This window comes from Rhopalosiphum padi, chromosome 1, assembly GCF_020882245.1.
Source record: "Rhopalosiphum padi isolate XX-2018 chromosome 1, ASM2088224v1, whole genome shotgun sequence".
In the NCBI taxonomy this organism is placed as follows: Eukaryota; Metazoa; Arthropoda; class Insecta; order Hemiptera; family Aphididae; genus Rhopalosiphum; species Rhopalosiphum padi.
In genome coordinates this window covers 9717706-9732302 of record NC_083597.1, presented here as the reverse complement: position 1 = coordinate 9732302, position 14597 = coordinate 9717706, and the positions used below count along the sequence as shown (strand labels likewise).

The window sequence follows — 14597 nt, the reverse complement described above, 5'->3', positions numbered from 1 at the left end:
ATAATTATTAAAAATACCACATAAAATATCAATGTTTTTATTTTTATTGATTATATAAAAAACATAAATATTACAACTTTGTTCTTAGACAGTCTTATACAAAATATGAATAAAATTAAACATTTTACAAAATATCTAAGATGATTATAATTTAGAAAATAATACAGCCTTAGCTTATTTTAATTAGGTAATTAGTTATTATAAAAAACAAATTAACTTTAAATACATAACTACTGCAATTAAGTACACATAAAATGTGTACATTTTTTTTTTAAATCAAATATTTTAACTAATTATAAAATCTAAGCTCAATTTACTGCACTTATATCCTTTTTAAGCAATAAATGAGATTAATGTAGATACACATTTAATGCTAAAATTGTTAACACATAGTACTTCACATGGTTCATTAAAAATAAAATAAGTAGTAAATAATAATATTGTAAACAATAAACAATTTGTACTTTTCAACACATAACACATACAAGATAATCAGAAACGTACATATCATAATAAAAAAGTTTTAATTGTATAAGATAATGAATTGAATAATTTTAATATATAGTTATTGTTTTGCTGAAGAGCCTTCTTGTGTATTATAACTTGGCGAATATGGTGGAGGGTTACAATACTCCTGAAGGGTTTGTTGACTTGGCACAGGCATAGCCACATGAGATTGAGATGGAGTTTGCTGTTGTGGCTGATACTGGTATGTTTGCTGAGGATAAGGAGTTTGTGAAATAGGCTGATGCACTTGTTGAATAACGTAAGGTCCAGCTTGCACAGGATAGACTGGGGTCTGCAATGTCTGACTGGTTATGGTCACGTATGGAGTGGCATGCAATGTAGGTGGAGTTATAGCATTAAGTTCGTCATCATAAAAACATTTCACCACATAAATCTGGTATACTACAACAACTAATAACAAATGACAATTTTTATAATCATTAATTAGTTAATCTTAATATTATTTAAATAGACATTTGATACATACTGCTTACAGGAATTCCAATAGGAATTATATCTGGTGATGCGTTTTTAATTGTAGTAAAACCAATAAAGAGAGCAAAGAATACAAAAAATATTAAGTTTATCACCAACCACTGATTGATACTTTGAGCGTTACGCTGAAAAATAAATATACAATTGAACATAAATATTTTTTTAATTTTAAATATTGTTTATTCTCTATTCAGTTAAAAACTGTACTCGATGATAGTCAACTTGTGAGCAGGGGCTCACAAACAAATGTTGCTTGACTGTTACCCAACAAATGTATAGTAGCCACCGAGTATGATTCTTAACTTAAATAAAGTATGACGTAATAATAAAATAGAACTGTTATAACGAACATTAATAACATCATATAATATTAACTTTAATAATAATTATACTTTATAATTTATAGTACATATTACTATGCAAATATTATCATAGTAAATGTAGATGTTTTTTTTATTATTTTAAATTGTAAAGGAGTGTTACTAATGTTACTATTGAAATACATTCTATAAAAATATTGTATTTCAATAAAAACACTATTTTCTTATAGTTAGTAAATTAACATTTTAACTGTGAAAGCATCCATAATATTAATCAACAATATTCTTAATAATGATAATATATTTTAAAATATGAGTAGAGACACATCATTCATCGGTTAAATAGATTTGTGTTTATTAAAAATAAGTTTTTCCTAACCATTTTTGGGACATTAAAAAAGCTGTTTCATGGCAATAGTTTCTAATTTTAATAAATATTGAACAGTAGATATTAAAATCCCCAGTACTTTAAGCAAGCACAATTAATGACAAAAATCAAACTAAGTTCTCGATAATTAATTGTATAAATTAATCAGTATTCTGATTCACTTGTTTAATTTTTTATATAAGTAGGTGGTTTTTATTTATTTCATTACTTTATTGTCAGATGGTATCAATTGTATAGACCAGAGGTCGGTTTTTTTTTTTTTTTTGATAGTAAGGTGTAAGGTTATTGATATTTTAATTTTGTATGACAGTCATATTTGACAAACAGCAGATAAAAACATTGTAGAAAGTAGATTATACACAGCATAGTATTATTTGTAAATTATATAAGAAATATTGGATTAACATCAACAAAGATAACGAGCACTATATTGTTCTCATTATGAAGTGTCATTTTTTTTTTTATAAATTATAAATTTATTATATAAAAATGCTTAAAGGTCACAAGTTGGAAACCTTTCCGAGATTATTTATATGTAAAAATAGATGTAAGATGGAGAACAATATTTGTGTCACACACACTAATCAAAAATATCTACTGAGTTGTATTTGTAGTTCTGTGTATCTTGGTTTAGTTGTTTATAAAATATATGTAAAATATCACAGTAACCTATAATCTTAAGTTCCAAAATAGAATAGTTATAATATATTATGAAATTAATAGATTACTATAATAATATATTTTGTAGATGCTATATTAAACCTAACATTTTTTTAGTATAATTACATATTGTGCTAGGTATCTTTCTATAACTCAAGTTATATTTTTTATACATAATATAGAGAAGACAAAATAAACTTAAAATGCCTTGATTGTAAATAGTTATGTTACACTTAAATATAAATATTTCAAGTAGAACTTACTATAAAAGTTGCTTTCTTCAGATTCAAGTTAACATAAAAAAATAAGAAAATAATAAATAATTGACTAAATATGTTGAAATCTTTTTCCAATTGTTGAAGACGATGGTCACTGGAGAGGGATGGCGGTGCATCATCTATAATCCAATAAAGAGAATAATTTAAGTCATATGTAACTAATTATATGCATATACTATAATTATTTTGTTTTTAATTAAGTGTTTTTTTTTTTTTTTTTTTAGATCATGATTTAATATTAACATTGATTTAACAATGATCTGTATATTTATTTTTAAAATTCTGAAAATCTTTTATTTAATAAAAAAAAAAAATGCTCCGATCATCAACTTTGAGACATTAAATTAGGATCTAGTTATATTTTGGCGGCTTAAAAAGTTAAAAGTAAAATTTTCTCAGTGTTTTTTTTAAAAAAAATAGTAAATTTAATTATTACTACTAAAATTATTGTCTGTTTATTAACCATGGCTAATAAAAGATTGATAATCGCCGCTAAGAATTCTTTTGCATTTTATACAATGATTTATCACTAAATTAAAATTTAATACATCCATTACAGAGACCTACTCAATGACAAAGCATACTTGACACCTGTCGCCTACTGTTCAACAACAAAGTGGTTATATTTACTTGATGACTTTTTTTATTTTTATAAAATTCAGAATTTATAACAATAAAATAAAAGATATTTAAATTTATTTCTTAAAATATTATTGATTTAATAAGATAATATTCATTCATATAGGTAAAGTACAAAAACATTATAAAAATATTTGACATACACTTAAAAGTATTCAAATTCATAATTTAGTAACAGTTTATTTGTTAAGTTGTACCTAAAAATGTAGCTAATATTTATTGAAATTTTCTATGTAATGTCAGATTTTTAAATAAATATAATATATAGTCTATATGCAGAATATATTGAGCTTAATTAATGTTGATACAACAGTTGAAAGGGAGGAAAGTGTATGATAAAAAATTAGAAACTAAGTAAATTTAAAAGTACATATACTTAATTTATACTTATACTAATAGAAATTAATGTAATATTTTAATAATAAATTAGTAGAAACTGTTTTTAAACTTTAATATTTTGTTTTCTGCATTATATTATTTTTAATAATTATAATACATAATAAATAATGAGATAAATAATAAATGGTAATTATGGTAATATTAAGTATTTTTAATTATTATGTATAATTAGTTTAATAATTATTTAGTTGCCAACATGAAAATTATAAAGCTTCAACAAACATTGCAATCACATTAAAAATTCTTCACATGTATGAATGTTATAAATTATACTATAAACAAAATGATAAAAACAAAATATATCATATAGAGATCAATTAAAATGAAATTTGAGGGGTATAATTTCTGTCTAAAGAAAACATATCTTATTAAAATAATAATACCTAACATTTTAATGGTAAATATGTTATGACATGCGCATTTTTAAATGGTGATATATTCATAATTATGTCTTGCTTTATAATTATTAAAACATCGAAAAAAATGTATGTAAAAACTAAAACACAGAGAATGTTCTAACTTTTAAGTTTGATCAATTCTGATAAATGAATGATTAATGTTTGTAGGATTGAGACAACATAATGGAGGTTAACATATTTGCGATTTACCATTAAAATATTAGATATTTTGATTGAAAATAAACTAATAATGCACACTTACCATACAGGGTATTCTGTTTTATTTTGAATGAATACGAATATGGTGTGATGCTTAGCGTAGAAATAGCTCGTATCGTGAGTATTACACAAATTAACTAAACAAACAAAAACACACACACATTAGTCATAGACAAGCTTCATACACAGGTATATACCTATTTGTATACCAAGCTAATGCGATATGTATATAATTATATAAATGATTAGAATAAATGGTGTTATAAAATGAGTTGTTTTACCGTAGATTTATACCTGTTTAAATATTAGCTAAACGTGACACATGATATCATTTTTATAATATTGTAGTATACGATAAAAAAAAAACACTTGGAGAAACTGTTAATTCGCCTTAATGCTATTAAAATACACGATTCAATCGATTTTTTTTTAAGTATAATTAAAGCAATTATTTAGTACTTATAATACCAATATACAACAACTATAAAGCTTATAAGATAACAAAGTGTCACAGTATAATGATGACCAAAGACGTATTATTCATATTATGACAAAATAATTATAATGTATAATCATAATACCGCTTTAAATACATTTTGGATAACGATTTCATCTCTCAGATTCGGAATTTTAAAATGATAATTAGCGATTTCTCAAAAACGTTTTATTTCTTATATAAAACATGAAAGAGATTATAACTGTATTAATTTAAAATAAAATAAATACATTTCTGGTTAAAATACCGGGTACAAATGTATTAAAAATACATATTTTGTATGGTAGGTATTTATTTAATAGTCAAATGCTAATTAGTGTATTCATTTGTCATCGTTGTTCGAAAAATATTATTTTAACGTTAAAGAACATATGTAATTTAAACAATATTCTTCAATTGAATATTATACTATTAATCCAAACATAATATAGGGACGGTTGTTAAATTATTTTATTTTTCATTTAAAGTAAACACGATTAATATGAATTTAGTAGGTAACGCTAATCTTTAACGATCATGCGACTGAAATACTTTTCGAGGTCAGCAGACGTTATCGTATGACAAAAAGGTTTTTGAACAGTCAAAAACGGTAGAATAACATTTTATAAAACGCTAAATAAAGACAAATTGACAGTACAACTTTGTACTGGTGTACGTTTATATCGTAATAGTCGTAATACTGAGAACATATTAAAATAATTGATACTTTTGCGGTAAACTCTCCGATGTTATTTAAGAATGGCCCATTTTACAAATTATATAAATTCGATAAAATCATAGATAACTATATAAATTATATTATTATAGTATCAATTAAGTAGGTAAGTACATACTACACTCGACATAATATTGTGAGAGTACAACAATTAACGAAGACGAATTTCATATCAAAAGTACACATATAGCATTCGATAAATAAATATATATATATATATATTTACAAGTGGCATACACGGTACACGCGACTTGTGACATACCTAATTATACGTTGTTCACGTGCGTGAATATTTAATATCGAGTGGTGCAGTGTAATATTAAACCGGACCTATCTAATGATTAGGTAGAAAACTAATGAATAAACATTTTTTTTTCTATAGTGTATGGGTAATAAGAAGAGCCTATCTGAATACCGAATTGCTTATTCGGATGTTTTAATAACAAAAATTATTTGATATGAAAAAAGACAAAAGTACTGCAAAAAAAAAAAAACAGTAGGTATTTGAATGGTATTATGTTATAGGATAGACTAAGAAGTGTGTAACGATATACTAACGATAAATGTACACATTGTATACTTAATTGGTACATCGTTCACAATATATTTGTATATTTGAATACACTTTGGATGCACATGATTATTCACGAACGACAAATCTGTTGATTTAAGCAGAGTAGGTAATGAAAATTATCTGATAAAATATGGTTTCATTCATAAAATCAAAAAAGTTTGAACGATAGGTACAATATTGTAACTATATACTCGCTATTATAAAAATTGTACGTGTAGGTATTAGGTACTGAATACTATATAGTATAAAATGGATCAACGCGGGAGGTGTCTAAATTTAATTTGTAACCAAACACTATAAACGAAATACTTTTAATTGTCGTGCACAACTTAAATACAACGTCGTGTGGTGAATACTATTATTTTCATTCAAATAGTAGGGCGGCAACCATGATGTAAATTGGCGTAGTTAAGATAAATTTAAGATGAAAAAAATCGTTGACTGCAACTACCTGTCAGCTTTTAAATATCCCAAAAATCATCCATCTTCAAAACCAGTTGCTTTTAAACTCGGTTATTTATTCACAGGACTATATGACATGTCCTTTTACCAAGATTAATATCTTTCAACCGGTATATTTTAATATTTTTACAAAACATATGCACTTCAATTAATTTAAAATTATGAATCGAATTTTATAAGGATTAACTAACTAGATGACCAATGATGGACGTTGAGTCTACATTTCATGTTAGAAAAATGTATCCCCGATCTCGGATTTTGAAAAAAAAACTGTTTCTGGTACGAAAGTGGTATATGGTTTTAATAAGAAGTAACTACGCGAATAATATTGTAAATAATATTTTTTGTTACTCACCATATCAAAAATTGATATCACCCACGCGCCCTTGCGCACGTTCGAACAGCCGAAACAGCATCTTGAGTCCGCCATTGGTCTGAAACAACAACAACGGCGTAACGATGATTGACGGGAGTGTAGGTACAATTATTATTTATTATTGTTGTTGGGTTTTTTTTTCCTATACGGCCATACAACAATATTTAAATATATTTTATTTTATTATTATATAATATCACAGTAACACGAGTAACGACAACGACGGTGTCGACGAGGCGGTGGACCGTACTCAAATGAGAACCGTCGCACGCGGTACTTTGCTGCACGCGGGGCTTCGCTGTTAGCGGACAGCGGTGCGATGCGGCCGTCGTCGTAACACGTCTTTGCACGAACGTGTATCGTCTACCGGCTTATCAGTGATGGTGTTCAAGCGCCCAGTCGTATTAAAAATGTGGTCCTCGGAGTTTAGATCCAAAAATACTTTTAAAGGCCATCTGTTATTATTTATTTTAGATTATCGTACAAATGTCTTATTTATTAAAAATATTAATAATTTTAATAAGACATTATATTTTATCATATTATTCTGTTAGGTAATATTTTCATCCAGCTATCGATTTGCATAAAGTTGCTATTAGTGTTAATAGTGTTATCACAGAATAAATGTAATTATCTACATTTAATTTATTCTTTGATATTATTTTACAATATCAATTAGGTAATATTAATGTTACTAGTTGTTATGTGTGTTTTATTTATTTATTACTAAACATATTAATCACAAATAGTATATTATCTTCCCAGTAACCCAGTTCTCTTATTAGTTATTATGTACAATACAACATGCATTGTATTATCTATATGTGCTAACTTCTAGAGTAAATCTGTAAAATATACCTGAATATGAAACCCATTGAATAAAAATTAACATAATATTACTTATTAAATAATGCATTATCATAAATATAAAAATATTTTTACACCCCAATAAAAATAGGTACCCAGGCTAAAATTGTTTGGATAAATTTCTTCAAGAAAGAATGTTCATGATGTCACCGGTTGTATTAATAATAATTAAATAGTTGATCGTTTTTGTTTATATATTATAGTGTCCATGTAGCGATTTTTCAAACCACGCGCATAAACAAATCAAACTGTTAATATTACATATATTATTTTATGCACATAATAATATAGTGTAGAGTATCAGATCGGACCAGTTTGGGAACCATTATGTCGACACAAAGCAATCGTCATGTAGTGTACGTAGTACGTACAGAAAATGCTTAAACGCAAACACACGGTCGTATTTTTATTAAGGTATGCCAGACGACCGTCCTTACAACAATCAGTATATAAGTAGGTATATTATATTGTTCCAGTCGGCGCCACCGAGACCGTCGTATTATGTGTTATTTATAATATAAATAAAAATCACATTAATAATCTAGAATTTTAACACAGAAAAAGAAATACACTCTCGTACGCAGTTGGTTAGAGACTAGAAGATTTTTCGATAAACTTAGTAGTTTTCAAAACTAAACTCTCCTGTTAGACGAACATGTCTTCAAAAATGTTAAATCAGTGGTTTGCAGGTGGTGTATTTTATGGGCGTTAACATTTATGTGAGTTAAAGTGCAAACAATGGTCAATGCTTTCCTTCTATTTTTTCATTCCTTGCCAAAACTACGTAATAGTTAAATCGTTTTTTAAAAAAATGTACAGCAACATTGGTTTTATTAAAAACTTTATTATATCGATAATACATTTTAGTATTTTACATGCATAATATATTATAATCATTGTTATTCTTTGGCTCTTTGCGGGGGTAGACGCCATTTGTTGATAATGCATATATTATAAAGAATAATAATTGTGTTAGCAATACAATTATAATGATAATTAACTGTGATTTATACAATTTTTTATTATTAACACAAGTGATAAATAAGTTACCCAGTGATACTCAGAATAAAAGAGATATGACGTCCCCATATGTTGTCGAATACACATATAGATTTGTTTTTGTTAAATAATGGTAAATATTTGTTTTCATAGACGAATTATATTTTAATAAATAAGTGAATCTCATCATGTCGTACTGTAGTTATAAAGAGATGAATCATAAAATATAATAGTGGTGTAATTCCAACATTAGAGGAAACTCGATGGCTAATGTGCCACTGGTATAAATGGAATGAAATGCAGACCTAAGATAAGCCAAATACTTGAATGTGTCGGTATAGTTGCGGTTAACTGGTTAACATTGAAAATTAATAACCCTATCACACGCAATAAACCACTATTTGTATATATAACTACAAATGATTTGGAAGTTCGAAAAATAAATTAAGCTGTACCTATTTCATAGCGCGTTGCATATAATGAAAGAAAAAACACTCAAGTTACCGGTTACACATTTACAATAAGAGGTGACAATGTGACATACTGACATACAACATGCGAGTACTTAAAAAAATACCCGGAAACGTCTGAAATAATATATTCTTTATTATGCATGTTTTTCCGATGTAGGTTGAAGCATTGAAAAATGCCTATTTCTGTCACACTAAAATATGCTTCTTACTGCGTCGAAAAAATATTGTCCATATCAGAATATTATATACACGAACATAATATAATAATATATTGATATGTTTTGTTAATAATGTATCAAATACAATTAGTTGATAGGTGGGTTACTCTCATGCCGTTCTATATAATAAAACAGATAGACGAATCTAAATGCCGAGATTCACAAGTGCAGTATATCCTTATTATCGATAAATTCGGTTTCGGAGGAGGCAGAGACGTGACAAGAAATATTGTATGCAGATCGCGAGATAGACAATTTGAGACAGGAGACAAAATTAAGTTCTTGAACTGCAGTTGAAATAGCTCACTTCTCGCCATTGCCCATTGCCATAAAAATATATATTTTATATATTATAATATTATTAAAATACTAATGATTTCATATGTTTGGTAAAACGTGATTTTCATTTTTTATATTGTTTATTTATATTTGAATACCATTCTTGGAATATGGAACACAATGTCATATTAACTGCGTCAGATACGTAGTAAAACAATCGATTGACTGATTGAAAGGAACAGTCTGAATACGATAACAATATAACCCCTGCTATCGTAAAGATTTAAGTGTATCCGTGTTTGCTTAATCAAACGTTCGCTATCGGTAAACGAATAATTCATATTATGACACCAATATACCAATACCATATTATATTATTATCACAACCATTGAGTCATATATCACGAGACAAGAATAATACAAGAGATAAATTAGTAATACATTATTATTAAAAGTAGATTAACATTAGCGAGTCCTAGAACAAGTGTGAACAACAGTGTCCCATAACATATATTTTTTTAAGTGGTTCGAGTTTTCGTTACCGTCCGTACTTCGTATGATCACTCGAAACCGTCATGGCTTAAGACTTGAATATTAAATCGTTAAATTGTTTCTCAAGTATTTATATATTCTCTATAATACTGCATTTTTAAGTAAATTACATTATTCATATTTAAAGTTTATATTTTGTAACGGCAGTTATTGGAAAATCTGCTAAAGTTGTTAGCACAAGAAACACACGCGAACAGAATAAATTTTTACAAGCATATCAAACTACATAAATTGTATACCTAATGGCTAATATACAATGTAAATTATATATAACTCGTGTAATATACATTGTGAATTCAGTACTTGAATTCGGGGAGGGGAGCGTGGGAGACATACCTCATATTTTTTAAACATGCAGTGTAGAGTGTAGAGTGTACATATTTAACATACATATGTATGCCCTTCTAATTATTAATTATTATATCCTGATCAATAAGACATTACAATCGTGTAATAAATAACACGACTATAACAAATTGTTGTGATCAGAACTTTTAATTTCATATAAATATATACATAATTAGGTATATAATAATGAAATATATATTATTATTTAAGCGATGACTGCGCTTATCAAATATTATAATTATATTTTGTATAGTACATAAAACTCACTCAAATTACATATATAGTAACTCAAATCTTAATAGATTTTATTTTATTGACTACTTAAAATACACTTTTATTTATTTTATTAAGTAATTATTTTAAAATTCAATTTTTACACTTATTTAAGTAGATTTTTTTCGTCATTTTTAAGTAAAATTTTTTGGGGGAGTTTTTAGGTAATTAAGATACTGTTTCTCTTAATAATAATAATATTAATAGTTATGATAAAATCACTAACACAGCAATATTATAATTATGTTTTGATTCAGATAAAAAAAAGAAGCTATAAGTTTATTATTATTAATTATTTTTGTTAGTAAGAGCATCAACAATATGATTTATATTTTATAGTAATAATAACATTATTAAGTGAGATACTATTGTTCTCATATAATTAATTGTTTCACAATCAAATATTAATTTTCTTTTATGTTCATTAAATATTAATAAATTATTATTATGATATTATTTTATTATAAAAATTTATAAATATAAATTATTATAAAATATGCTAATTTAAATGTATAAGAAATTTAATCTTACTACTTTTTTTTCTCTATTCTTTTAAACCAACAAAGAAGGTTTTATTTAACTTTTACTGTTCTCAAAACCTTACGTTTTAACTTTGTACTTAAATCATACATTTTCAATTAGTAAAATATTTAAATATCTATGCAAGTTGTTTAGAAGAAAATTCTTAAAACTGGAATGGGACAGACACATTTTTATGAATAGTTCAAATTAATTAACATTGTTATCTTTTCTTAAACTTATTAAAACATTATTTATACAAGAACTTATAATGTTAATAGTTTTATTTTGTGAGACGGGGAGGGAGGTAATGTTTTTGATGTCCCTAATAGTAAATTCTAAAATATACTTATGATCCTAAATCGTAATGATCTATTCAACTAGTTTTTTAGTTATCCCATACAAATGAGAGATATTATATTCTGAAATATAACATAAATAATATACAGTCTATTTTATTTTCCTACACAATACATTGTTTTAACAAGTTTATGTTTTCACTAATATCATTGTTTTGTTCAATACCATCAACTTTCATAAATTCAATATCCTATGTGATATTATTTATAAATCATAACAATTTTTTTTTTTTAGTTTATTGTTGACTCAAATGAAGCAAAATAAAAACAGTTACATATGTACAAACAAATTAATTTTTTTTTCATACTACTTACTCAATACTTAGTTTAAACATTAAAATACCTATGTTCAAAGTATTCTTGCAAAAATACAGATTTAATTTTTTTTTAATTTAAAGAAAAAATGTTAAGCCTAGATGCCCTAGATACTGTATACATACTAAATAGTAAAATTAAGTTCAGCAGAACCTCTCTAATCCATCACCTTCGGGACTGGGGGTGTGGTCGGAATGCGAAAAAGGTCGGATTATCAGAATATACAGAATCTTAATAAAGGAAATATTAAACTAGCAATTAATTTTATATATCTACTATAAACTGGAAAATCCAAATGTATTTAAAAATTATTCATATCGATAATATTATGGTTGGATCAACTGGAGTGGTGGACCAGCCGAGGGCGGATGAGAGGGATTCTACTGTAGTGAGCTATTGGATAATATGACATTCATAAGTATACTCATTACTCACACTTCATACTTGTTTTAATGTATCAAAAGGATATGATGCCTATAAAATGCTATTAATCATTTTAATATTGTATGTATATTGTATATGTATTGTCTGATACACATTGATAGTTATATGTCAGAAAATAAAACAATCCAATAATTAAGTTAATTGAGGTTAAACACTTAAGAGGATTTCAGCGCAATATTTGTTTTCTCTCTCAAACCCACACGAAACATAGATAATATGCTTTAAACTTAAAATCCTTTTTTTATGAGTTTTGAGTAATCTTAGAGTAAAATCATCTATTACAAAAGTTATAGAGAATAATACTATCAGTTTTATATTTTATTGTTATTTGATTTTGTATTCAACTTTTAAAATAAAAAAAAAATGTAATTTTAAATTATGTTTAAATTGTTTTGAGACAATATTTAGATAAATCGATATGTTATATCCTCAAAAATATTATTGTCTATCGTTTTTATGATGAGTGATTTTACTCTAAGACTACTCAAAAACTAAAATAAATGATTCCGTGTAAATGCATTTTGTCTATATTGTGCAAAGGTCAGAGAAAGAGAGAAAATCATCAGTGTACTGACATCCTATTAAACAGAATTAAGTTATGTTACCAATAGTTGATCGCTACATAATATGATTTTAGAAGATTATTAAATAATATTTAGAACTTTCATTTTATAGCCGTCTTGTTCACTAAACATTGGTTCAGAACCTCCTTTCCGACCAATATGTAGTATCAATAACATTACAAAATGTATTAGCTTTTCTAACAAAAATTGTGTTCAATATTTATTTTACATTTTATTAAATAAATAATACCAGTATAAAATATTCCTTACTCACCAAGTAATTTGATATCACGGTTATGACACTTAATTTGACAATTTGTACTTGGTATTCACGCAATACTCTAAAGTAGAAGAAATATTCAGTTACTGAATTGTTGCTTAATAATTTTTATGCTGCGTTTACTGAAAAATTAAAATTTTGAAGTTATTGCGTTAATCGGTCAAAAAAAGACCGATATACCAGTGAATTAGTTACCTGTACGATTAGATGAGATGATTCAAAACCAAACAGGCCACACTATTATAACATCACAACAAACAGGACAATGAGAAATTAAGATTATGAATAACTAAGAATTAAGCGTCTAATTTTCGAAAACTACAATATTCGATACTAGGTGAGAAGACGCGTCCGGTCGTCTATAATTAAACTTACAAGTTACATAAACGTTTATAGCTAACTGCTAAGTGCTAGTAAAGTAGTAAATGTGGTAAAGTAATAGTAAGTAGAAGGTAATAGCCAGTAGCTAGTTGCTAAGGCTAGACTGTTGTGTTGTGAGTTTGTGACTACTATAATACTCCCAGATCTGAAACTCAATGATGTTATCACACTATCACAGTATGATAGCGCATGACCCATGTTGCATTTCGAGTTTGGACTTTAGACGATAATAATCAAAACAGCCTAGATTTTTTTTGATTTTTATTGAAGATATAAAGCCACAACATAAATTATTTGCCTAAACAATGTATAATTAATCTTATTATATAAAATGTAAATATCGAGATCCGCTGGTATTAAATAATATTCAATATAAATACCAAAATATAAAAATCAAATCACTACAAAACAGAAACTATAAAAATTTATTTGTCAAATATTACCAAAAATGGTTCAAGTTTTTCAGTTTCGTTTGAAATTAAGGTAAATTTGGGTCTTATGGAGTAATTTAAAACTATTTATTTATTAAATTGTTTAATGTATATTTTATAGTTTAAAAAGAGCAAGACATTCTAGCTAAATGAAAAATAGTCGTCACCTACTTTGAATTCTCCATTGGCCAGTATAAAACAGAATAAAAGAATTTTTATCTGAATTTAAAAATGTCATGTCGCCAAACGCAGTAAGTAACAACAGGTCACTGCTGATTCAACAGCTGTTGCTAAAGTTGTACATGGAAGTTAGCCATTAGATGAATTAAGGAGAAAGAAAAATATTTGAAGCAGTATAATTGGTTTGAAT

At 26.3% G+C, this 14597-nt stretch overlaps 1 protein-coding gene across 2 annotated transcripts; it reads right to left on the bottom strand.

Moving 5' to 3' along the window:
- Positions 1-21: 21 nt before the first annotated feature.
- Positions 22-13901, bottom strand: LOC132931057 (uncharacterized). 2 transcript variants are annotated; one of them, XM_060997256.1, is made up of 7 exons: positions 13611-13901; positions 13410-13537; positions 6906-6984; positions 4347-4440; positions 2634-2767; positions 995-1127; positions 22-918 (listed from the first exon to the last, which is right to left on the bottom strand). In XM_060997256.1, exons 3-7 carry the CDS (start codon positions 6978-6980, stop codon positions 566-568), a joined length of 789 nt encoding a protein of 262 aa, XP_060853239.1. In that variant the 5' UTR covers positions 6981-6984; positions 13410-13537; positions 13611-13901; the 3' UTR covers positions 22-565. The 2 variants fall into 2 exon arrangements, with proteins under 2 accessions (XP_060853239.1, XP_060853248.1); XM_060997265.1 differs by lacking the exons at positions 13410-13537; positions 13611-13901 and having other exon boundaries at positions 6906-7197.
- Between the last annotated feature and the right edge of the window lie 696 nt (positions 13902-14597).

Coding starts and splice junctions, on each gene's coding strand:
- LOC132931057 (XM_060997256.1), bottom strand. CDS start 6,980: ATGGCGGACTCAAGATGCTGTTTCGGCTGTTCGAACGTGCGCAAGGGC. Junction 2,768..4,346: donor AAAACAGAATACCCTGTATG/GTAAGTGTGCAT, acceptor ATTGGATTATAG/ATGATGCACCGCCATCCCTC. Junction 919..994: donor TATTGGAATTCCTGTAAGCA/GTATGTATCAAA, acceptor ATTTGTTATTAG/TTGTTGTAGTATACCAGATT.